The 22802-nt window shown below is 59.1% G+C and overlaps 2 protein-coding genes across 2 annotated transcripts; one reads left to right on the plus strand and one right to left on the minus strand.

The window, feature by feature from the left end:
• The first annotated feature begins 295 nt into the window (after positions 1-295).
• Positions 296-2809, plus strand: PTGIR (prostaglandin I2 receptor). Its single transcript, XM_036302997.1, has 2 exons — positions 296-1360; positions 2290-2809. The coding sequence occupies exons 1-2, from the start codon at positions 581-583 to the stop codon at positions 2674-2676; spliced, it is 1167 nt and encodes a 388-aa protein (XP_036158890.1). The 5' UTR covers positions 296-580; the 3' UTR covers positions 2677-2809.
• Positions 2810-12929: 10120 nt separating this feature from the next.
• Positions 12930-22398, minus strand: CALM3 (calmodulin 3). The gene is made up of 6 exons (XM_036302936.1): positions 22246-22398; positions 17504-17534; positions 15297-15440; positions 15045-15151; positions 14709-14844; positions 12930-14590 (listed from the first exon to the last, which is right to left on the minus strand). Exons 1-6 carry the CDS (start codon positions 22246-22248, stop codon positions 14562-14564), a joined length of 450 nt encoding a protein of 149 aa, XP_036158829.1. The 5' UTR covers positions 22249-22398; the 3' UTR covers positions 12930-14561.
• Between the last annotated feature and the right edge of the window lie 404 nt (positions 22399-22802).

The raw sequence follows: 22802 nt of genomic DNA on the forward strand, positions 1-22802 counted from the left end.
AAAGCTGGGGCGAGCAGGCACCACGAGGAGGGAGGGCGGAGGGAGGGCAGGAGGGAGAAGCTGACACACAGAGACCTCACGGACAGCGATCCCAGGCCCGAGTGAGGGGACAGAGGGACAGAGAGAGCCGGCAGAGGTGCGGTGAGGAGGGGTGGCGGGAGCAGAAATGCAGAGAAGGGGGTAGGGAGCAGTGGGGGGAGAGAGAGCCGGAGGGAGAGGCAGAGGGTGTGGGCAAGGGAGGGGACAGAGACAGACAGTAAGACACAGAGGGACAGAGAGACAGAGGGAAGGAGGAGAGGAAAAGAGGAAACAGGGATAGAGAAGGAAAGAGACAGAAAGGGGGAGGGAGGGAGAGAGAGAGAGAGAGAGAGAGAGAGAGAGAGAGAGAGAGAGAGAAGAGAGTGGAGAAGACAGAGCAAAGACAGCCGGACCCACAAGGAGGCCTGGGGGTGACTGGGGGACCCCGCTGCGGGGAGGCCCATGGGGAGGCAGGCGGAGGGTTGCTGAGCGGCTGCTCCGGCTCCGCCCGCCGCCTCCCTCCCTCGGGGGCCTGCAGCCCAGGCGGCCGGCGCTGGCCGGGATGGCAGACTCCTGCCGGAACCTCACTTACGTGCGGGACTCGGTGGGCCCGGCCACCAGCACCCTCATGTTCGTGGCCGGCGTGGTGGGCAACGGGCTGGCGCTGGGCATCCTGGGGGCGCGGCGGCGGTCACGGTCACGCCCCTCGGCCTTCGCCGTGCTGGTCACCGGGCTGGCGGTCACCGACCTGCTGGGCACCTGTTTCCTGAGCCCCGCGGTGTTCGTGGCCTACGCCCGCAACAGCTCACTGCTGGGCCTGGCCCGCGGCCAGCCGGTGCTGTGCGACGCCTTCGCCTTCGCCATGACCTTCTTCGGCCTGGCCTCCACGCTCATCCTCTGCGCCATGGCCGTGGAGCGCTGCCTGGCGCTCAGCCACCCCTACCTGTACGCCCAGCTGGACGGGCCCCGCTGCGCCCGCCTGGCGCTGCCCGCCGTCTACGCCTTCTGCACCCTGTTCTGCTCGCTGCCCCTGCTGGGCCTGGGCCAGCACCAGCAGTACTGCCCGGGCAGCTGGTGCTTCATCCGCCTGCGCGCCCCCGAGCCGGGCGGCTGCGCCTACTCCCTGGCCTACGCCAGCCTCGTGGCCCTGCTGGTGGCTGCCATCGTCCTGTGCAACGGCTCGGTCACCCTCAGCCTCTGCCGCATGTACCGCCAGCAGAGGCGCCACCAGGGCGCGCTGGCCCCGGGCCCCGGGGCGCGGGCACGCGAGGACGAGGTGGACCACCTGATCCTGCTGGGCCTCATGACGGGCATCATGGCCGTGTGCTCCCTGCCTCTCACGGTGAGTCCCTGGGCAGCCGGGGCGGGTGGGGGGGGGGGGCAGCACCCAGCTCTGGCCTCCGTCGTTTGTGCCCATTTCATGGATGGGGACACTTTGGCATCTGTCAACCCCCGGCTCCCTGGAGAAGTCTCGCCCACCTGCTGCTGCTCCGCTGGCCTCCTCCTGACCCCTGCCCCCCCCTTCCAGTTCTCCTGTCCCCACACAGAGGCTCCCCGACCTCCCCCGGCCCCTAGTGAAGATAAGGCCCCCATTCATGGAGCCCTTGCTCTGGGGTTGACAACTCCCCAAGCATTTACACGAAACAGGCAGGAGTTCCCGCTTGTCACCATTTTACACTGAGGGGCAATGGCTCTCCCGCACGACGGCAGAGTCGGGTCTGGACCCCAGGCTCCTTTGGTTCCAGAGTGTGAGGCCCCCCCCCACCCCCTGACACCCAGGCTCCCGCCCCCCGGTGCCACCCTCTATCTGCCGTGGACTCCCCCCCCCCTCCCTTCCTCCATGCCCGCCTAGCCTGTCCCGGATGGAAGCAGGGCAGACCTGGTCCTGTGGCACCTGGGCACCCCATCTGTACTCTGGGCCTCCTGCTCTTTCTGTAGAATTCAAGGCTGAGCTAAATTGGAGAATCATCAGAACTTTAGGGGGTTTACGGATGACGCAGGGACACACAGACACACACACACACACACACAGAGGCGGGCACGGCCGCCCACACAGCCCATCTCTCTCCCTCTAGGCTGCTGCTGGCTGTTTCCTGGGGCTCTCTATCTCTCCGCTCCCCGGATGCGTCCATTTCTTAGTTTTTATCTTATTTCCTTCCCCTCTGCCAGGCCCCTCCTCCCTCCTACTCCCTGGGTGAGCAAGTGGGTGGAGGCGGGGGAGGCTGGCTGGGTGGCAGGTGGGCACTTTCTGATACCCTCGCCCGCCCTCAGATCCGCGGCTTCACCCAGGCCATCGCCCCGGACAGCAGCGAGATGGGGGACCTCCTCGCCTTCCGTTTCAATGCCTTCAACCCCATCCTGGACCCCTGGGTCTTCATCCTGTTCCGAAAGGCCGTCTTCCAGCGTCTCAAGCTCTGGCTCTGCTGCCTCTGCCCCTGGCCTGCCCGCGGCCACTCGCAGCACCCCCTCTCCCAGCCGGCCTCCGGGGGGAAGGACCCCAGGGCCCCCACCAGTCTCGGGGGGAAGGAGGGGAACTGGGTGCCTTTGCCAGCCTGGGGCGAGGCGCAGGGGGCACGCCTGCCTCCGGCCCAGCGGACAGGCAGCGCCGTGGGAACGCTGTCCAAAGTGGAGTCCACGGCAGCCTGCTCGCTCTGCTGACATCTCGGGCATCCGGTGATCTCCTGCCCCATCTCCTGGGACAGGAGCCGGACAGTCAGGGGAAGGCCCGCGGCTGGTGGACAAGCAGAGCAATGAACCCTGGAGCCCTGGCCTGCCAGGGCCTTGGCCTGAATCGGGGGTGGGGGTGGGGGGGAGGGGGGTGATCAGCTGCTACTTTCCTCCAGGCTGGCCACACCAGCTCTGGGAGGAGGGGGAGGAAGAGCGGGAGCACAGGAGCCGTTCTCTCAGAATGACCGCTTGGCTGGCCGGGTTTGGTCCCGGCCGCCCATCCATCTCACTGTCTAAATATTTAGAAGGCGGAAAAGTTCCCAGCGCTCCTGTGCACCGAGTCTGTTAGGGTCAGTGCTCCTGCCGATCCCCATCCATTCAGGGTGCCCCAACCCCGGGGTGGTCCTGCCCTCCCCACCCAGAGCCACGCCCTCTCCGCCTCCCCTCACTTCTGACTCTCGTTCCCCACCTAACTCGGAGCTCCGCCACCCCCAGGAGAGGCAGGAGGGAGGGGAGATGCTGATGTGGGTGACACTGCTGGGCGCGTGCCCAGGAACCTTGGTGTGGCTTCGTAGCTATAAGACTTGGACTGTGGGGACACGGGTGTGGGGTGTGAATCCCAGGGACGGCCTAAGAACGCAGACCTAAGTCCTGTGCCTGCCCCCAACTAAATAGCTGCTTCTCTAGACAGAGCCTGATGTGTCCTTAGAGCCTCACAGAAATGTCATTCATTCATTCATTCATTCATTCTTCATTCAACAAATAGTGGGCGCTGACTCTGCCGGGTGCTGGGGACACGGACAGGCTCTGCCCCATCCTGGACTCTGCGGGGAGATCTCCAGACTCCCACCCCTGCCCCTTCTCGTTGCCAACCCCTGCCCTCAGAGCGGCCCAGAATCACGGGTGGCCGGGAGTGAGCCAGTGGGCTGAAAAGTTGAAAGGACGTGTGCTTAGGGTGGTGGTGGGGTTAATGGAAAAGCGCCTCCCCACTCCCTGATCCCTGCCCCCTTCAGTCCCCCTTCCTCACTTGCTCCGAACCTGGGGAAGGGTCAGGTAGGCAAGGCAAGAGCCTTCGATAGCAGCTAACCTCAGCGAGTCCTCCTCTGTGTGAGCGGCACCCTCTCACTCCCGCCCGCTATTAGAGCCTTTCACAGGGGCCAGAATCCAGGCCCAGAGGGGGCAGTTAAGCAGCCGCAGGCCACACAGCAAGAAGCCCAGCCTGCAGCGGAGCTGGTCTATCTCTGGGGCCCAGCTCCCTGGTCGGGCGGTGACTTTGCCGCCCGGTAGCTTGGCTTCCTTTTGCGTAGAAGGTGATCGTAACCCAGCACTTCGCGTAAGGGTTGTGCTGAGGACGAATCGGTCCCCGAGAAGCCGTGCGCACAGGGCCTGGAATGGAGCGACAGGAAGCGTTCCCGTTGTTGCTGTTGGCATTGCGGGTGTGGGCTTTGGCTCTCTGGGCAAATGTGGTTTGACAGCAAAGCAATGCTTGCTCCCTTGTTTTGACATTTTTCTTCCGTCACTATGTTTCTAATCATATTGAAGAAGAACAAGGGTGTCTGGGAGAGTTAAACATCGGCCACGATGGCTGCCTAACGGGTTTGGAGTTTCCTTTTGGGGTGATGAAAATGTTCTGGAACTAGAGAGTTGTGGTTGCATACCATGGTGAATGTACCAAATGTCTCTGAACTGTACACTTTAAAATGGTAAAAATGATAAGTTTTATGTTATGGATACTTTACCACAATAAAAAAAAAAACATGTAATGAAAAAATTGAGTGTGTAGAAATTTTTATAGCAGTCTCGACAAAGTAATATATATAATATGCTAGAGGCCTGGTGCACAAAATTTGTGCACTTGGGGGGCGGTCCTTCAGCCCAGCCTGTGCCCTCTCGCAGTCTGGAAGCCCTCAGGGGATGTCTGATCCCCAGGCATGGGGAGCGGGCCTAAGCCGGCAGTTGGACATCCTTAGCGCTGCCACGGAGGCAGGAGAGGCTCCTGCCCCCTGCTGCACTTGCCAGCCATGAGCCCAGCACTCCCCCTGTGGGGGCACACTGACCACCAGGGGGCAGCTCCTGAGTTGAGTATCTGCCCCCTGGTGGTCAGTGCACATAATAGCAACCGGTCACTCTGCTGTTCGGTTAATTTGCATATTAGCCTTTCATTATATAGGATGTTGAATTTCATAATAAAGTTGAATTGTACAAAAAACAGGTGAAGAAACTTCTGGTGGGGTGCAGTCTTTGTCACCAAACATGGCTCAGACTCAGTGGGGACTCACCCACAGGGACCCCTGGAGGGTGGAGAAGGGGTAGGGTGGAGGGGCTGAAGAGGGCGGGAGTGGAGAGAGGGGCCTGCCATCCTGGGTCCCTCCAGTCTCTGTTCCACCCTGAAGGTGTGTCAGTGCTTTCCACCCGGCCTTAAGGTGGCTGGTGTGGCTCAGTGGTTGAGCACCGACCTATGAACCTAGAGGTCACAGTTCAATTCCTGGTCAGGGCACATGCCCAGATTGCAGGTTTGATCCCTAGTGTGGGGTGTACAGGAGGCAGCCGATCAATGATTCTCTCTCATCATTGATGTTTTTATCTCTCTCTCCCTCTCCCTTCCTGTCTGAAATCAAATAAAATCCTATATAATAAAAGGCTAATATGCAAATAGAATGAACAGTGGAACAACTGAATAACTGAACAACCGGTTGCTATGATGTGCGCTGACCACCAGGGGGCGTGCACGGAACATGGTGGGCGTTGGCCACGGTGGGATGGTGGAGTAGGTGAGCAAGGGCACCAGACCAAGGCGGGGTGCCCGTCACTGTCATGGGGGCGAGCCTCTGGTGGTTACTGAAAATTCTATGCTCCCATGCACCGTGATCCTGCCTGGCCCTTGCACCCACTGCTGGTGCCCGGCACTGGCCCCAATCACTCGGCACTGTCAGCGGGTGCGAGTGGCAGCTGCCGGCCCCAGTCGCCCCTCAGGGCTTCTCCACCTCTCCCTGCTCCTGAGGGGTGGTTGGGGCTAGCAGCCAGTGCTTGAACCTGCAGCTGGCACAGGAGCCGCTGCTTGCACCCGCTGCCAGTATCTAGTGCCAGTCCCGATTGTGTGGCACCATCAGTGGGTGTGAGTGGTGGCTGCAGGCTCCGATTGCCCCTGAGGGCTTCTCCACCTACCCCTGCTCCTGAGGGGTGATCAGAGCAGCAGCCGCTGTTCGCACCCACTGAGGGCGCCAGCCCCACTTGCATCCATTGATGGTGCCCAGGGATTGGGGCCAGTGTTTGAGCGTGTAGGAGCGGTGGAGGCAGGAGCAGGGCTGCTGACAGACAGGGGACCAGGGTCGTGGTGGGAGGGGCTGGGCGGGGATGCAGAGGATGGGCCGAGACCCGCCCCTGTGCCCACTGCAGCCTCACAGCCCACAGTTCCTTTCAAGGTGCATGAATTTGTGCACTGAGCCGCTAGTCCTATATAATAAAAGCCTAATATGCAAATCGACTGAATGGCAGAATGATGGGTGGAACGACCGGTCGCTATGACGTGCACTGATCACCAGGGGGCAGATGCTTAATGCAGAAGCTGCACCCAGCCTGCAGGCCCCAGGCCAGCCAAGGCGGGTGCCAGCGGGGAGCCGGTAGCCCTGCAGATTGGCCCTGATAGCCGGCCAGGCCTAGGGACCCTACCCATGCACAAATTTCGTGCATCAGGCCTCTAGTACATTTAATAAAAATAAAGGCCAGGTGGGAAAACCTAGATGGCAGCATAGGTAAACACCGGAGATTGCTGCCTCGCACAACCACTTCAAAAATACAACTAAAAGACGGAATGGACATCATCCAGAACCACAGGAAGGCTGGCTGAGTGGAAATTCTACAACTAGAAGGAAAGAGAAAAGCATACCGAGACTCAGAGGAGGTGTGGTGCGGAAGTAAAATACAGAGGTACAGAGGCGCATGCGGAGAGGGCTGGTGGCTGAGGACACAGTTGTCTTTTTCAATCGGGAGGGAGTCTCAAGCTCTGAGCTCCAGTTCCGGGCGAGTCTCTGGGGACCCAGACTCATACGGGAGAAACTGGACTGTCTGGCATCGGTCGGAACACGAGGGCAGCTTTCTCTCAGAGGTGCTTGCAGGGATTGCTAGGACACTGAGAAGCAGGGCCTCTGAGGGCAGGACTGAGAGCAGCCATAACTGCTTGCTCCCCCCTGTTGATCCCCTGGGACCCCACCCTGCCCAAGCCCTGCACAGAGGCTTTTGCATATGAAAGGCCTGGCCCTTTGCAATCTGATAATTACCTAACAAACTGCAGCTGGCCCAAGGCCCCAAGGCAACTTGCATTGAGTCACAATTGGCTCCTGCTGGGTAGCCTCAGGCAAAGGCTAGATTAGCACCTCCTTAGAGATCCAGGAGCCAGTGTGCCTGGTGGTCAGAGTGGGACCATCCAGATTGCAGCTCCTTGGATCCATAAAGGACACACTCAGGGGGCAGACTCAGTGAGCACCAAAGCCCCACTGAAGCAAGTCTTGTCCCGGAGGGGTGTCTCCAGCACAGAAGTTCTCCCACTGCAGACACAGCTGATTCTCACAGCCAATTGGCCGGGAGGTCAATCCCTCCCAGTGTTACCTACAACAATCAAGGCTTAACTACAACAAGACTGTGCACACAACCCACAAAGGGGTGCACCAAGAGTGTCTACCTCAGGTAATTGGGGAGGCTGAGCCACTGGACCCTATAGGACACCTAACACAGAAAGCCACTCTATCAACACAGGGAAGGATAAAAAAAATGCGGAGACAAAGAAACAGGACACAAATGACAGAAATGGAGGAAAGCAAACTACTGGATATAGAGTTCAAAACCTCACTTTTAAGGTTTTTCAAGAATTTTCTAGAAACTGCTGTCCCCTCGTCTGGTGACATCGTCAGGACAGGCTGTGGGCTGGTCCCGCAGGTCTGTGGGCCTCTCATGGAGGCCGACTTCTCTTAATGAGATCCTCAAGAAATCTAATGAGACCCTCGAGGTTGTGATAAAGGACCAACTAGAAATTAAGCATATACTGGCTGAAATAAAGAATATTATACAGACTCCCAACAGCAGACTAGAGGATCACAAGAATCAAGTCAAAGATTTGAAATACGAAGAAGCAAAAAACACCCAACCGGAAAAGCAAAATGAAAAAAGAATCCAAAAATACGAAGATAGTGTAAGGAGCCTCTGGGACAGCTTCAAGTGTACCAACATCCGAATTATAGGGGTGCCAGAAGAAGAGAGAGAGCAAGATATTGAAAACCTATTTGAAGAAATAATGACAGAAAACTTCCCCTACCTGGTGAAAGAAATAGACTTACAAGTCCAGGAAGCGCAGAGAACCCCAAACAAAAGGAATCCAAAGAGGACCACACCAAGACACATCATAATTAAAATGCCAAGAGCAAAAGACAAAGAGAGAATCCTAAAAGCAGCAAGAGAAAGACAGTCAGTTACCTACAAGGGAGTACCCATACGACTGTCAGCTGATTTCTCAACAGAAACTTTGCAGGCCAGAAGGGAGTGGCAAGAAATATTCAAAGTGATGAATACCAAGAACCTACAACCAAGATTACTTTATCCAGCAAAGCTATCATTCAGAACTGAAGGTCAGATAAAGAGCTTCACAGATAAGAAAAATCTAAAGTTCATCACCACTAAACCAGTATTATATGAAATGCTGAAAGGTATCCTTTCAGAAGAGGAAGAAGAAAAAGGTAAAGATACAAACTATGAACAACAAATACACATCTATCAACAAGTAAATCTAAAAATCAAGTGAATAAATAATCTGATGAACAGAATAAACTGGTGATTATAATAGAATCAGGGGCATAGAAAGGAAATGGACTGACTATTCTTGGGGGGGAAAGGGGTGCGGGAAGAGACTGGACAGAAATCGTGCACCTATGGATGAGGACAGTGGGTGGGGGGTGAGGGCGGAGGGTGGTGTGGGAAACGGGTGGAGGGGAGCTATGGGGGGAAAAAGAGGAACAACTGTAATAATCTGAACAATAAAGATTTAATTAAAAAAATAAAATTAAAAAAATTAAAAAGTCAAATAAATGCTGAAAAAAAAAAAAAAAAAGGCCAGAGTAGGGCTGGGCATGGGACCCACAGCCTCCTGGCCGGATGCGGATGCTATCACCACGCCGTTTTCAGATGCGGTTTAACGAGAGGGGAGGATGAAGCGCTGAAGGCAGTTTCCTGCTGGCTCTTAGCACCGGCCTAACATCAGAGTCCTCCCCTCCTCCACACCACCCACCACCTCTGGCCTAGATGTCTACACTGGATGCTTACACTGTCTGCCAGGTCAGGGGTTTCAAACAACTCCCACCCCGGCCACCGCTGGCCCTCAGGGATGGTTTGTCCCTCAGCTGGCGTCCTGACCTCACTGTCCGCGGAGCCTCTGCTGGCTGCCAAGGTCCCGTCCAGAAGTCCTGTCTGAGCGGTCACTCCCCTGCTTGCCAGGTTCAAGGGCTCCCACGGCCTGGAGGCCAAGGGCCAACTCCCACTCACTCTGCTCAGCCACAGCAGACAGCCGAGGTTTCCCCAAAGAGCCCGTGACCTTTCGGGCCTCCAGCTCTTTGCGTATTGAGCTCATCCTTCCTGGAACAGTGTTTCCCATTCTCCATCCGTTGAAAGCACCAGGCCCTTCAAGGTCCTGCTAACACTCCTCCCTCCTCCTTGAAGGAAGGCTTCACCGCGGCTCTCAGGCACTTTTGGGCTCCAGGGTGGCTCTCGCTGCAGCCTGCCTGGCCAGACACTTGCTCACTCACAGGCTCTCATGGAGGCTGACTTCCCTGATGCTGGGGACATGGCAGTGATAGACAGCCCTGCCCTGCCCTGCCCTCCTGGGGGACATCAGGGAGGGCTTCTCGGAGGGGATGGCTGAGCGGAGACACGAGGATTGGAAGAAAGTGAGCGAGAGGAGGGTTTCTGTTGTGATCACAGCGCTGACATTGGCCTTCCTTCTTTTTTAAAAAAATGTTTTAATGATTTTTTTTTAGAGACGAAGGGAGAGGGAGATAGAAACATGGATTGACTGCTTCTTGCAAGCCCCCTACTGGGAATCAAGCCTGCAGCCTGGTCATGTACCCCGACTGGGAATCAAAGCAGTGACCTCTTGGTTCATGGAGCAATGCCAGCCCACGGAGCCGCATCGGCGGGCTAATGCCTCCATTCATGCACTGACTCAATAGAAATCCCCTGAGGCTGATGTGCTTGCTGGGAATGCAGCGGTGGCTGACCCGGCCTTGGTCCTCCCTCGCTCACGATCAGTGGGGTGACCATTTAATACTCACAAGCAGCAAAAATACAAAAGTACAAGCTGAGACATGTACTGAGAGAGCACAGTGCATGGATCCCTGAGAACATATTCGAGGCGCCTCGTCTGGGCTGGGAGGTCAGGAAGTGACACACCAGGAATAGATCCCTCTCCCTTGGGGACTTCATTCATTTTTAAGGTCATTTCTTTAGTCATTGTCTTCTTAGCCCACAGACAGGGCCCCAGTGATGGGGCCTGGGCCACAGATGGGACTTAAGCACAACACGCAACACACCCTGGCCCCTGCCTGCTCCCCTGGAGTTGCAGCTCAGGGGGACTCTGCAGTCATTGCCCCACCTGCTGGCCATACTGGGAATGACATTTAGAAGTGGCCCCAGAGCCACTGCTCTAGAGGCAGGCCACTACCCTCAGGGTGAGCGAAACCTGCCTTCCCTCCCGTGGGCACTGGTTAGGCACCTCCTGGTGTGTCCCCTCGTCTGGTGACATCGTCAGGACAGGCTGTGGGCTGGTCCCGCAGGTCTGTGGGCCTGAACTGGAAACGGTTCCCCCTGCATCTCTGCTTTGGGCTCGAGTCAGCTCCCTGAGCCCATTAGAAGCTCCGAGTGCTGTCTGCCTTTGATTAATAAAGAATGGGAGAGGGAAGTCATGATTATTTAATAGCATGGCCTGCCTGGAAGTAAAAGTTTTTCAAAACACAGGACCCAAGGGGGGAAATGATAGGCAGTAGAGACGTGTGGGCCTCGGGAGGCGGTGGGTGGGAGCGTGGGCATTGGGATCTGAAGGATCTGGGGTTTTGAGACCCAGCTCAGCCGTTCCCAAGAAGTGCGGTGCAAGAGCCTTCACCGGCCTGGGCCCTCACTCCTGCGCTGTCAGATCTCCATGACTACCTCAGGCCTATATACCCACTGCATTGTTTTATTGGGATTCAATCTGGCCTGGGTGAGAAATGAGATATCTAGAAAGTGTTTGCACAACCCTCTGTGGTGTGTGTGTGTGTGTGTATATATATATATATTTTTGTTAATCCTCAGCAGAGTATATTTTCCCACTGATTTTTAGAAAGTAGGAGGGGGAGAGACAGAGAAACACTGATGTGAAAGACACATTGATTGGTTGCCTCCCACAGGAGCCCCAACCAGGGAAAGGAATCGAGCCTGCAACCAAGGTACGTGCCCTTGAGCACAATCGAACCCAATCCCTCGGTCTGAGGTCTGACTCTATCCACTGAGCCAAACTGTCTAGGCCTGAGGTGGATATTTGTGTTTTTTAGGTGGATATTTTAAAAATATATTTCTATTGATTTCAGAGAGGAAGGGAGAGGGGGAGAGAGAGAGAGAGAGAGAGAGAGAGAGAGAGAGAGAGAGAGAGAGAGAGAGAGAGCTGTCAATGATGAGAATCATTGATTGGTTGCCTCCTGCACATCCCCTACTGGGGATTGAACCCACAACCCGGTCACATGCCTTTGACCAGAATTGAACGCAGGACCCGCAGGCTGATTGAACGCAGGACCCACTGAGCCAAACCAGCCAGGGCTATTCTTCATTTTGTAAACTGAGGCCAGAGAAGTGAAGTCACTGCCCCGAGGTTATCAGTAGGAGGTGCAGAAGTGGCCCAAGGCTGGTGAGCACACACTCACGGGCCTCGAGCCCACTCTGTGGGTCACCAAAGCCTACCTTCTCTCACCGACTAGGCCAGCCTTCCCACAGGTCTGGCTGCTAAGAAAGCAGCTCCCATCTCAGACCCACACGGTGACCCCACCTTCCCACTGGCTGTCGCTGGCCTGCCTGAGCCATCTTTGTTTTAAATGACCATTTACTCTAAAACCGGCCAGCTGCCCAGCCAGTGTGGTTCAGTGTTTGAACATTGACCTATGAACCAGGAGGTCAGGTTTCGGTTCCCGATCAGGGCACATGCACGGGTTGTGGGCTCGATCCCCAGTGTGGGGCGTGCAGGAGGTGGCTGATCAATAATTCTCATCATTGATGTTTCTCTCCCCCTTCCTCTCTGAAATGAATAAAAATATATTAAAAAACACTTAAAAAGGGTTTAAGCAGCTGGGGCCCTGGTGTCTGCCCACACCAGGAAGGCCCCTGCAGGCTTCCCCATTCTCCAAGGCCAGGCGGAGATGAGCAGAAGGGAGTCCCTTAACCACTCAACTCCGCCTCCGCCTGCCCCCTGCCCAGCCTGTGGTCAAGTGTGAGCAGGAGCGGCAGGATTTGCAGCAGGAGGCAGGGTGCAGGCATCTGGGAAAGCCGCGGAGGCTCCGTTACACCCCTCCCCGAGCATGGCTGGACTGCAGGCCTTTTTTTGGGTAAAAAATACTTTTGATTTCAGAGAGAAAGGGAGATGAAAACATCAATGATGAGAGAATCATGGATCGGCTGCCTCCTGCATGCCCCTCACTGGGGATTGAGCTCGCAACCTGGGCATGTGTCCTGACTAGGAATCGAACCTGGGACCCTTTAGTCCGCCCTACCCACTGAGCCACACTGGCTGGGGCGCAGCTCTTTCTCCGTCCTGCTTACCTCAGGGATGCTGAGGAGCCGTCTGTAGTTTGCAGTTGCTCTGTGCCCTCTCCAGCTCAGGACCACTGAGCACACTCAGGCTCCTGCCCGCCATTGGCTCCCTCAGCGAATGCCACCCCTTCCCCCGAGGACTAGAGAACCGCCCCAGTCAGGGCCCGACACTCCTCCTCAGTTCTTGTCTTGCAGTCTGATGTCCCATGTCCCCCGCTCCAAGGGTGGGGCTGGTCTCTGGCCCAGGTGTCCACCCTGTGCTGGCCTGTGGCGATCACCCAAGGCTGGCCAGCCTTCAGCGACTTGCCACCGATCTAGCTGGGATCCGAGCTCCGACTCGGAGTCCCTCCTCGGCTGCAGGGAGCGAAGGCTCTTCCAGGCCAGGGCTGCGGGGCCCCAGGCCCAGAAACCAAGATGAGGGCCGGAGCCAATCAGGTAGTCACTGTATTTTATTGGAAAACATTGATATATATTTTTCTTCACAGCTTGAACTGAACACAATATTGCCCGGTTTAAAAAAACAAAACCAAACCAAAACCCAAACACTCCGAAATGTCCACAGCTTCACGCCTACCTGCCCTTTCCCTCAGCTCTTGGCCGGGTCTCCCGCTATGCCCCGTCCCTCCCGTCCCGTCCCGTCCCGTCCCGTCCCGTCCCCCCGAGGCTGGGTGTCAGGGGTGGATGAGAAGATTCTCAAAGCTGGGCAGGTCCCAGAAAAAGCCACGTGATCGACCTGGGGGCAGGGGCAGATGAAACGAACAGAAAAAGGGAAAACAAACAAAAACAACCCAGACGACCTAACTGCCCACATTGACTTACTTGTCCCAGAGGCGAAAGTCAGAAGCAAGGTCACGGATCATGCTCTCCGCTGAGGGCGTGTGGGGGCAGGCGGGTGGGCAGGGGAGGCAGGAAAGGGCAGAGGCAGTGCAGATGTGAGGGAGCAGCCGCGTCACCACGGAGAAGCGGGAGGGGCCGCGGACCAGGAAGCAGAGCCCTGGCTGGGCTGCTGGTCCTCCCGGCAGCTGGCCCACTGGTTTGTTTATTGCAGGTATTTTTTCTCGAGAGTGTGGTGGGGTGCATCTTCCCTCTCCCCACCCTTCAGCTAGCCCGGCATGGTTTCTGACAAAATTTAAAGTTTTCAGGGGCATAAAGGAAAAAACAACAGTATAACCAGCACATTACAAAGCGACCATCCCCACCTCGGTTCCCACGAGGGGACCTCAATGTGGGCGGCGGGTGCGGCAGGAGGGAGGGCGTGGGGTGTTAGCACCAGGTATTTACAGAGCAGCTGGCGATCGCGGTGGGAACACGGGCAGGTCTGGGCAGGTACGGTTTGCGGAGTGGCCAATTGAGCGGTCCCACCCAGTCCAGCGCCCGAAAGCCAATCCGATGGTTTCGGAATACCAGCCAGTGGGTCTGAGTGCTGTCCCCCGGTCCGTCCCTTTCTGAGTTGGCCCCTCAAGTGGTAAAGAAACCCAGCGTCCAAGTCTCCCTTCCCCGCAACCCCCTCCGGAGCCACATCCACACCACAACCCTTCAGTCCTCCTGGACGCCTCTCTCAGCACCACTGTCCCAAAGGCTGCTGGGATTTGCACACGGATCACAGGGCTGGTTGCATGCAACAGACAAAGGCGTGCTCTTCTGCCTGGGTGAGGGCCTCGTCCCCTCCCTAGCAGGTCCCAGGACAGGACTGGAAGCCACCCCAGCACCCAAAATAAGATGACAAACAGAAGGAAACAAACCGAAACAGAGGAGAGCCACCCGGGCTGGAGGAGGAGGGCGGAGGCTCCCCCAGGAGGACGGGGAGTTCATCTTATAAATGCATCAGGCCCTGGCAGAGGTCGATGGAAGAGGGAGGGCAAAGGAAGAGATGAGGGGCAGGGAAGGAGACTCAGGGAGGAAGGAGAAAGAGCAGTCATGCAGCTTGGGACAAATCTTTTGTTGCTTTATCAGATTCTCAGTCAATCGGTTGGTGTTTGCTAGAACTGGAACGCAGGGGAGTGTTGAAGAGAGAGCGCGAGAAGAGAGATCAAGAGGACGGGCATTGCCAGCTGCCCGGGCCTTCACTTTGCGGTCATCATCTGTACAAACTCTGCAAGGAAAGCGGGAGGGAGAGGTCAGCAGGGGAGTGGGGACAAGCCGAGCGGCCCTCCCTGACAGGAGGGACCCGGGAGACGGGACCCGGGAGACGGAGCCCAGCGCCCGCTCACCTTCATAATTGACCTGGCCGTCTCCGTCGATGTCAGCCTCTCTGATCATCTCATCCACTTCCTCATCGGTCAGCTTCTCACCCAGGTTCGTCATCACATGACGCAGCTCTGCCGCGCTAATGTAGCCGTTGCCATCCTGGCGTTGGGCACAGGTAAAGGCTTTGAGTGCGAGGCTGGCACCTGGTCTTCCCCGGGGGCAGTGAGGGGGCAGCGGGGGTGGGACTACAGAGAGCCCCGGGCTTCCTGGAGGCGGTGACTCAGTGGCTCTAGTTGTGCTGTGCAGCTCGTGGCCCCGCCTGCTCTGCCCCTCAGCCTGGGTCCCGGAGCCACTCTCACCTTGTCAAAGACACGGAAGGCCTCTCGGATCTCCTCCTCGCTGTCGGTATCCTTCATCTTTCTGGCCATCATGGTCAGGAACTCCGGGAAGTCAATGGTCCCGTTCCCTGGAAGGAGGGAAAGGCGTTGGGAACACCCTTGGCCTGGGCCCTGGGAGACGACAGCCCCTGCCCTGAGGAAGGGCCCTGTGCTCGTGGGAGGGGGGGGGGGGGGGGGGGGGGGGGGGGAGGAGGGGTCAGGAGTGGGGCTCACCATCTGCGTCCACCTCATTGATCATGTCCTGTAGCTCTGCTTCAGTGGGGTTCTGTCCCAGGGACCTCATCACTGTCCCCAGCTCCTTGGTGGTGATAGTGCCATCTCCATCCTTGTCAAAAAGGGAGAAGGCCTCCTTGAACTCTGGGGGACGAAAGGAAACGAGTCAGAGCTGGAGGGCCACGGGGAAGCCCTGACGTTGGGATGCTGACTCCCTGGAGGAGGCTGAGGTCGCGTCCCTCCTAAAGACACCAGAACCGGGCTTCAGTCCCAGTCCAAGCCCCCTCCTTCCTTCCGTCAACTCTCACTGAGCCCCTCGCCGCCGCAGGCACAGGGACCTCTGTGCCAACCTGGCTCAGCGAGGACAGAGGGAAGCGGGCTGACTGTCCTCAGATGATTCCACATTTCTTCATGGCCTTTGGATTCGGCCCCTCCCCCAAATGATGAGATGGACCAATGTCACGGAGTGGATGGGAGCCAGGAGAAGTCTCCATCTAAAGTCTGCCAGCCAAGGTCAACGGGCTGGGAAAGGGAGGGGGCAGCAGGGGAGAGGAAGCTGCGGAACGCCTTTGGTTGGCACTGTGTCCCTCGCCTGGTACTGGCAACCCGTTCCCTGGGCTGGTGCTACCAGCTTCCCGGGGAGCGAGTGAGCGGCTGCACGCTGGAGTGCGGGGTGCCCGGCAGCAGAGCTCAGCTGACGGACGGTGCGTGGGGTGGGTGGGGGGATGGGAGGAAGGGGACGGCTGCCAAGTCAGGAGGATGAGGAGCGAGTGGCACTGAGTGGGAAGGCCACAGCTGGGGACACGTCAGGAGCGGGAGGAGCACGTGGCGCCGGCCCTCCCACTGGGCCCGTTTTGGCACCTGGCACTCTCTACCTCCAAACCTCAGAGCAGATGCCCAGCAGCCTATTCCCAGAGGGTGTGGGCTGGGGTGAGGCGGGGGACAGTGTGCTAATGGGAACAGGGTGCGGAGGGGGTTGTTTGTGCTGCTCAAGGTCAGAGAGTTGGGCCGTGGGTGTCAGGTGCAGTGGGAGCCTCTGGGCCCTGGGGAGCCGGTAAGTCTCCTTGGGGATGCTGCACCTCCCTCGTTGTTCGAGTGGGTCAGTGTGCACCCCAAACTCATGATCACTAAACAAGGTAGTTCTCTGGCTTGCCTCAGTGGGTCTCCGCAGCCACTGGGGCTAAAGTGTAGAAGCTGGGGAAGGGGTAGGAGTGCACTTCTCCCACCTCAGAAGCAGGGCGTCCAGTACTTGTCCCCGCCCAGGGAACATAGCGGGCTGCGGTTTGGGTAGCTGCAGCCGGAGGGCCCATTCTCTGAACCCTCTGCTGCCTCTGTGCCGGCCCATGGCTACGGAGATAAGCCGGGAGCTGGTCTCTGTCCTCAGGCAGCTCAGCCCGGGTCGAGCAGGACCCGGAAACCCACTCAGTCACACCACAGTTCCTGCAGATGTGACCCTTCTGGCCTTTTGGGCGGGGGGCGGGGGGTGGAACACACACAAAGAAGTTAGGTGGGACCCAGGGATTTCTTTGGTTTCTGGGAGATCGTGACGGGCCTTTGCTCACTTGTTTAGCCTACAAACACGTACGGAGCACCTGTAGGTTCTAGGCACTGAAGGTCCCACAGGGACCAACAGAAACAAAGCCCGCTCCAGGAACGCACACCCAGCGCCGGAGGCACAGCAGGTAAGAGCATCATAAAATAATGGCAGACAGCGAGAGAGGCTACGAGGAAGTAACCAGTGACATGACAGGAGGAAAGGAAGGCTGTTTCCGAGGTGACTTGTGAATGGAGACCGGAGATGGAGGAGAAGCTGCTGCCCAGGCAGAGAACTGGGGACCGCGTTTCTGGTGAGCGCTGCGTGCAGGGGAGTGCAGAGGTGGGAGGGACAGGGAGGCAGGGAGCCCACCTGTGAGCCTCCCTGCAGGAGCCGGGACAGACAGCTGGGCCCACCCTGCAGCCACTGATTAAAGGCCCGGATGACCCGCAGCCAGGAGGGGGCGCAGCTTTTGTTGTCTGGTTAGTGCCCGGCAGGGCCGTGGGGTATGGTGCTGCCGGCACATGGGGGCGGGGTCTTCTACACCCGTTAGCTACGCTGCAAGCACAAGCAAGGCAGGGCACCAGGTGAGGGGACACTCCTGGCGGAGGAAGGTCTGGCTGGGGACGCAGAGGCCGTCCTGAGGCAGGATGCGGGGCGGGGGCACGCTCACCTGCGATCTGCTCCTCAGTCAGCTGGTCAGCCTGGAAAAGCAGGAGAAAGTCAGCCACTGGGCTGGGGGCCATCACAGCTCCCCCCTCGCTCAGGCCCCCCCCCCCCCCCCCCCCGTGAGGCCAGCTCTACGTGGCATGAGAGCACCTGGGCACGGGAGGGGCACGTCAGAGTTAGGGGCTGAGGCAGAGCCAGGGCCTGGGGATTCAGGTGGGCAGGGCACCCAGGCTGGCCCAACACAGGGCCCGATAAGATGCCAGATGCAAGGGTTTCGGATTTTGACCCAGTGGGCGGGAGAAGTGCGGCTCCTCACTGGCACAGCACAGGTCTGCTCTCAGTGTCAACGCCACCGCCGCCGGGAGCCCCGGCTGAGTGAAGGGAGCAGTGGCCCTAGGCCAGTGGTCGGCAAACTCATTAGTCCACAGAGCCAAATATCAACAGTACAACCACTGAAATTTCTTTTGAGAGCCAAATTTTTTAAACTTAAACTATATAGGTAGGTACCTTGTTATTAACTTAATTAGGGTACTCCTAAGGCTAAGGAAGAGCCACACTCAAGGGGCCAAAGAGCTGCATGTGGCTCGCGAGCCACAGTTTGCCGACCACTGCCCTAGAGGCTTAATCAACTAAAGGCTCCAAACGGAAACAGGCCAGTCCCTGGCCAGGGCAGCGGGACGGTGTGGGGCTCTCGGCTAGTTTCTGTGTCAGCTATCGGAGGTGCTAAGTCAAGCACAGTGCACCCAACGGGCAGACATTCTCCTGAGCGGGGCTCTGAGTTGCTCTGAGCGCCTGCAAGAACCCTGGTCAGGCTGGAGGCAGCTGCTCCGCTCCCTGGCACACAGGGTGGCACCGGGCATCGCGCGGCCCTGCTCCTTTTGGGGAGGAGGGGCCGATGTCGGGGAGGGGACTGCAGCAGCAGAGGCGGCAGAGGCTGCAGGACTCAGGTCAGCTTCCCCAGCTGCGCTGCAGTTTTTAACCCTTCCCAGGCCTGGCTGCTCTGGGAAGCGGCCAGTGGGTGGCAGGCAGCTCCTGCTGCATGGGGTTGGGGGCGGGGCTGGGGGCGGGGAGAGGAGAGGCCAAGCCGAGCTCTGCCTGCGCTGGTGTGCTGGGAGCCAGCCAGGCACAGGGTCCTGTGGGAGGACTCAGGTGGGGGGCTGAGCCCAGCATTTAGCTTTATTCAGGCAGCAAAAAGATACATTTTCCTTGGCTTCTGTGAATGCTGCCAAGAAGGCACCACCTTCCCCAGACCACTGAGGGTCCAGACCGACCGCTCCCGTTCACAATTAGGAGAAAGTGGCTCCAAGTCTACAGCAGGGCTCTCCCGAGGGCCCCCAAACCGATGCAAACTACTGCATTTGCATTAGGCTGCAGGGTCCAGACGTCCACGGCAGCTAGAAGCTACCCCACACCCCGACCCGTCCTAAACATTAAGAAATGGTCCCATTGAACTGGTCTAAATGTTCTTTCTTTTTTTTTTTTTTTAAATCTAAGGGAAGAGGATTTGAGGCCAAGCCCCAAATAGACAGAATAGGAGAGGAAATCAAAGAGATGGTGACAGCGGGAAGATGGCTCAGGGAGGGGGAAGAAGGAAAAGTACCACACATGCACATTCGAGAAAAAGCCAAAGTCTAAACGGAAGGTTCAGAGGCCAAATGGAGACACTTCTGCATTGCCTTAAAAAAGACACTTGCCCTCGCTGGTTTGGTTTAGTGGATAGAGCGTTGGCCTGAGGACCAAAGGGTCCCAGGTTCAATTCCGGTCAAGGGCATGTACCTCAGTTGCAGGTTCCTCCTCGCCCCGGCCCTGGTTGGGGTTCGTGCAGGAGGCAACCAATCGATGTGTTTCTCTCACACCGATGTTTCTCTGTCCTTCCCTCTCTTCCACTCTCCCTAAAAATCACTAGGAAAATATCTTTGGGTGAGGATTAACCCCTCAAATACATATAAAAAACTTGGGCCCTGGCTAGTGTTGCTTAGTGGTTAGAGCATCAGCCCTTGGACCAAAGGGTCTCGGGTTCAGTTCCTGTCAAGGGCACATACCTGGGTTGTGGGTTCGCTCCCCACCCCCAGTTGGGGCACATGAGGGAGGCAACCAGTCGATGGGGCTCTCACATGGATGTTTCTCCCTCTCCCCCTAGTACCCCCCCTGCCCCTCCCTTTCACTCTCTCTGAAAGAGCAATGGAAAAAGTACCCTCAGGTGAGGATTAACAAAAAAGACTCAGGCTGCTGGGTTCGAACTGCCCCGGCCCGGCCCACGGGCCCTGCTCTACCCTCTTCCCCTGGCTCCGAAGGGGAAAGAAGCCCGGCTGATCCCCCAGATCCTGCCACCTGAGGAAGCTGCTGGGGAAAGTGAGAAGGGAGGATGGGTTCTGGTTACCAAGGCCAGGCAATGCCCGGGGGGGGGGGGGGGGGGAGACTGGAGAAGAGAACAGAGCGGCAGCCTGGGGAAGAGGCCGCCATGCCACCTGCTTCCATCCTCTCCCCTGGCCTGGATGGGAAAGCTAGCCCGACCCCTCGCACCACTCCCCACTCCGCAGGAAGCCAAATCCCCCCTCTCTGGGAAGTGCTGTCAGGGGCTGGGGCTGGGGCTGGGGCAGGTTATAGAAGTGAAGGCCGGCGTCCGCCACTCCCCACCACAGAGGAGGCACTGCCACCCTGCTCCGGGGTTGCTGCAAATAGGCGTGGCTCTGCCTGGTGGCTGTCAGGCCGCTCCCTCCAGGCCAGGAGACCTCCCCTGCCGGGTGCAGGAAGGGTCCCAGGTCAGAGCTCCGGACCACGAGGCCTGGCTGCTGCCCAGAAAACTGATCCGATCACCTGAGAAGTGACCATCGCTGGGGGGACCGTTCTGGGGGCTGCTTCCCTTCCCAGAACTGAAGATTTTAAGCTTTTACCAAAATTGCCTCCAAAATAACCCAGCTGGTCGCTGCTTCCTTATTCCTCATCTTGGGCTCCAGCAAGAGGCTGGACAAGAAAAAAACCGTGGGGCGGGGGAGGGAAGCGGGTATTGCATCGCTGCCTGGCCCAGCCCCCAGGCAGGGCCGGAGGGCAGCGTTAGATGAGATCAGAAACCAAGGCCAGGGCCCCTCACCCGGCCGAGGAGGAGCCAGGCCAAGGAGGAGCCACCGCTCTCAGGCCAAAGTCCGCCCCAGGCCAGCTTGGTGACCGTCCCACCCAAACCTTGCTGATTACAAAGGGAAAGAGAAACTCTTGGGGCCAAAGCTTGGGAGGTGGGGGGCCTCTTGGCACCTGCCAGGGCTTCCACGCCCCTTCGGCAGGTTCTGCTGGGAAAGTGGGGAGTAGCCACAGGAGCCGTCCAGCCTGTGTCAGCAACTGTGAGATCTGATACAGCCGGCCTCCGGCCTGGCCGGGGAGGTCTGCCTGGGGCGAGGCTGAGCCCGGGGAGGCTGGGTGCTGGGGGCGGCAGGGAGCGGGAAGAACCAGCCCGCTGGCTCTCCGGGCCCAGCTGTGTGAATGAACAGAAGCGCCCGGGGGGGCCGCGGGCGGAGGTAGGGGCGCCTCTGCAGGTCCCCCCGCCCGCGGGCTCCAGGAACGGGCGACGCCGCACTGCACTGCGCTGCCATTGGGTACCAGCGAGGGGTGCGGAGCTGGAGCCGAGAAACCAGCCTCCTGCGGGGACACGCAGCTCCCCTGGTCTGCAAGGGGCGGCGAGCGAGGGGCGAGGTCCCTGGCTCCCGAAGCTGGTTCACGTGATGCACCTTCAACTCTGACCCCTCCCCCCACTCCATGTGGCTTCAGTGCGCAATGGGGACCGTCGCCAGCCCCCACTTCCTGGGGAGGGGCTCCGCGATCCCCCCTCCCCACCGACGGTGCAGCCCACTCCCCACCCAGACCCAATCGCCTTTGTCCCAGCTTTTCCCGGGAGACTTCCGGGAGCCGCCACATCTGCCTGCAAACCCAGACCCACCTTGGCCGTCATGCATCTCCTCCCCCCGCCCCCCGCCCTCACGTGGAAAGCTCCGACTCCTGGGACCCAAGCCCAACGCCTCCCCCCCCCCCCGCCACCCCCCTTCCCGGATCAACAGCCTCGACCCACTAGTAACCCCAGAACCCTTTCTGGCCGCCCCCCGCCGCCCCAGCCCTGCAAGCAGGTCTTGCCATCACCCCCCTTTAACCACCCCCCTCCCCCCAACCGCAATCCCTTTCGGTCCCCGCGGGCCCAAGAGCATCTTTCAGCCTCCACTGCCACCCGCCCCCGGCCCTGCCTCCCTAAGCTGTACCCCCTCCTCCATCCTCCGCAAGGCCGGTCCTCGGAGAACCCCCACTCCGTCCTCCAGGGTTTGATCTGCTGAAGTCACCCCCATCCCCACCCAGGCCCGGCTTTCCCCCCGCGCCTTCTGGGGGAGCTCCCCAGGCGCCCAGCCTCTCCCTGCACCCTCTCCGGGCCCCCCTAACCTCCTTCCCGGACAGTGATTCTCATCGCGACCCCCTGGGGTCCAACACCCCCATCTCAGAGGCCGAACGCCTCATCCTGGGCTCAAAAGCCCTTTGGGGGGTCCAAACGGTCCATCCGGGGTTCAAATGCTCCGACGGGGGGCTCAGGTGCCCATCTTGGGGTCTCGACAACCCCAACATACCGCTCTGGGTTCCAGCGCCCCCGATGGGGAGGCATAAAGCGGATCGGAGGCGACCCCCATTCCAGGTCCAGTCGCCCTCCTCGGGGGTCCTGCTCCGCGGGGGTCGCCTCAGAGCCCCCTGCCTGCGCAGCGCCCTCTCCTCACTCACCATGGCGAGGCCGGGGTGTCCGGAGCGCGGGGATCAAGGTTCCTCCGGCGGCGGCGGCAGCTGCAGCAGCTCGAGCTCCACCGCGCGTCCGCGCCTCCACACTCACTGCCCGCAGCGCGCGCCGCCGCCCGCCCCAACGGTCCCCCAACGGCCGCCGCGCGCGCCCCGCCTCGCCCGGCCCCGCCCCGCCCGGCCCACGTGCTGCCGCACTGCGACTCCCGCAGATCCCTCCGCGCCCCGCTCCGCTCCGCGCCGCGGGTCCCCGCGAATCTCCCGCTTCTGCCCCTCACAGGCCCGGGTTTGCCACCAGACGCGCGCGCGCGCGCACCCGCCGGGGGACTACTTTCCGTCGCCGCGCGCCCCGCCCCCTGTTCCCCTCCCCAATGCTTCCCGGCGGAGGGGCACGGTGGGCTGCGCGTTCGGCGTCCCTGTGAGAGCCGCGCCGCTATTGGGCCCGGGAAACGGCGGAAATGAGAGCGTAGCGGCGATTGGTCCGACCTTCCCTGCAATGCGTCAAATTGGGAAGAGCCACTGCGTGGTGGCGGGGGGGGATGGAA

Source organism: Myotis myotis, unplaced genomic scaffold (genome assembly GCF_014108235.1).
Source record: "Myotis myotis isolate mMyoMyo1 unplaced genomic scaffold, mMyoMyo1.p scaffold_m19_p_34, whole genome shotgun sequence".
Lineage (NCBI taxonomy): Eukaryota > Metazoa > Chordata > Mammalia > Chiroptera > Vespertilionidae > Myotis > Myotis myotis.

Bases quoted from the DNA above. Each gene is read 5' to 3' on its own strand.
- PTGIR (XM_036302997.1), top strand. From the start codon at position 581: ATGGCAGACTCCTGCCGGAACCTCACTTACGTGCGGGACTCGGTGGGC. The intron at 1,361-2,289 runs GTGAGTCCCTGG...GCCCGCCCTCAG, and splicing joins TGTGCTCCCTGCCTCTCACG to ATCCGCGGCTTCACCCAGGC.
- CALM3 (XM_036302936.1), bottom strand. The intron at 15,152-15,296 runs GTGAGCCCCACT...CCCTCCTTCCAG, and splicing joins CAATGAGGTGGACGCAGATG to GGAACGGGACCATTGACTTC. The intron at 14,591-14,708 runs GTGAGCGGGCGC...CTTTCCTTGCAG, and splicing joins CGGCCAGGTCAATTATGAAG to AGTTTGTACAGATGATGACC.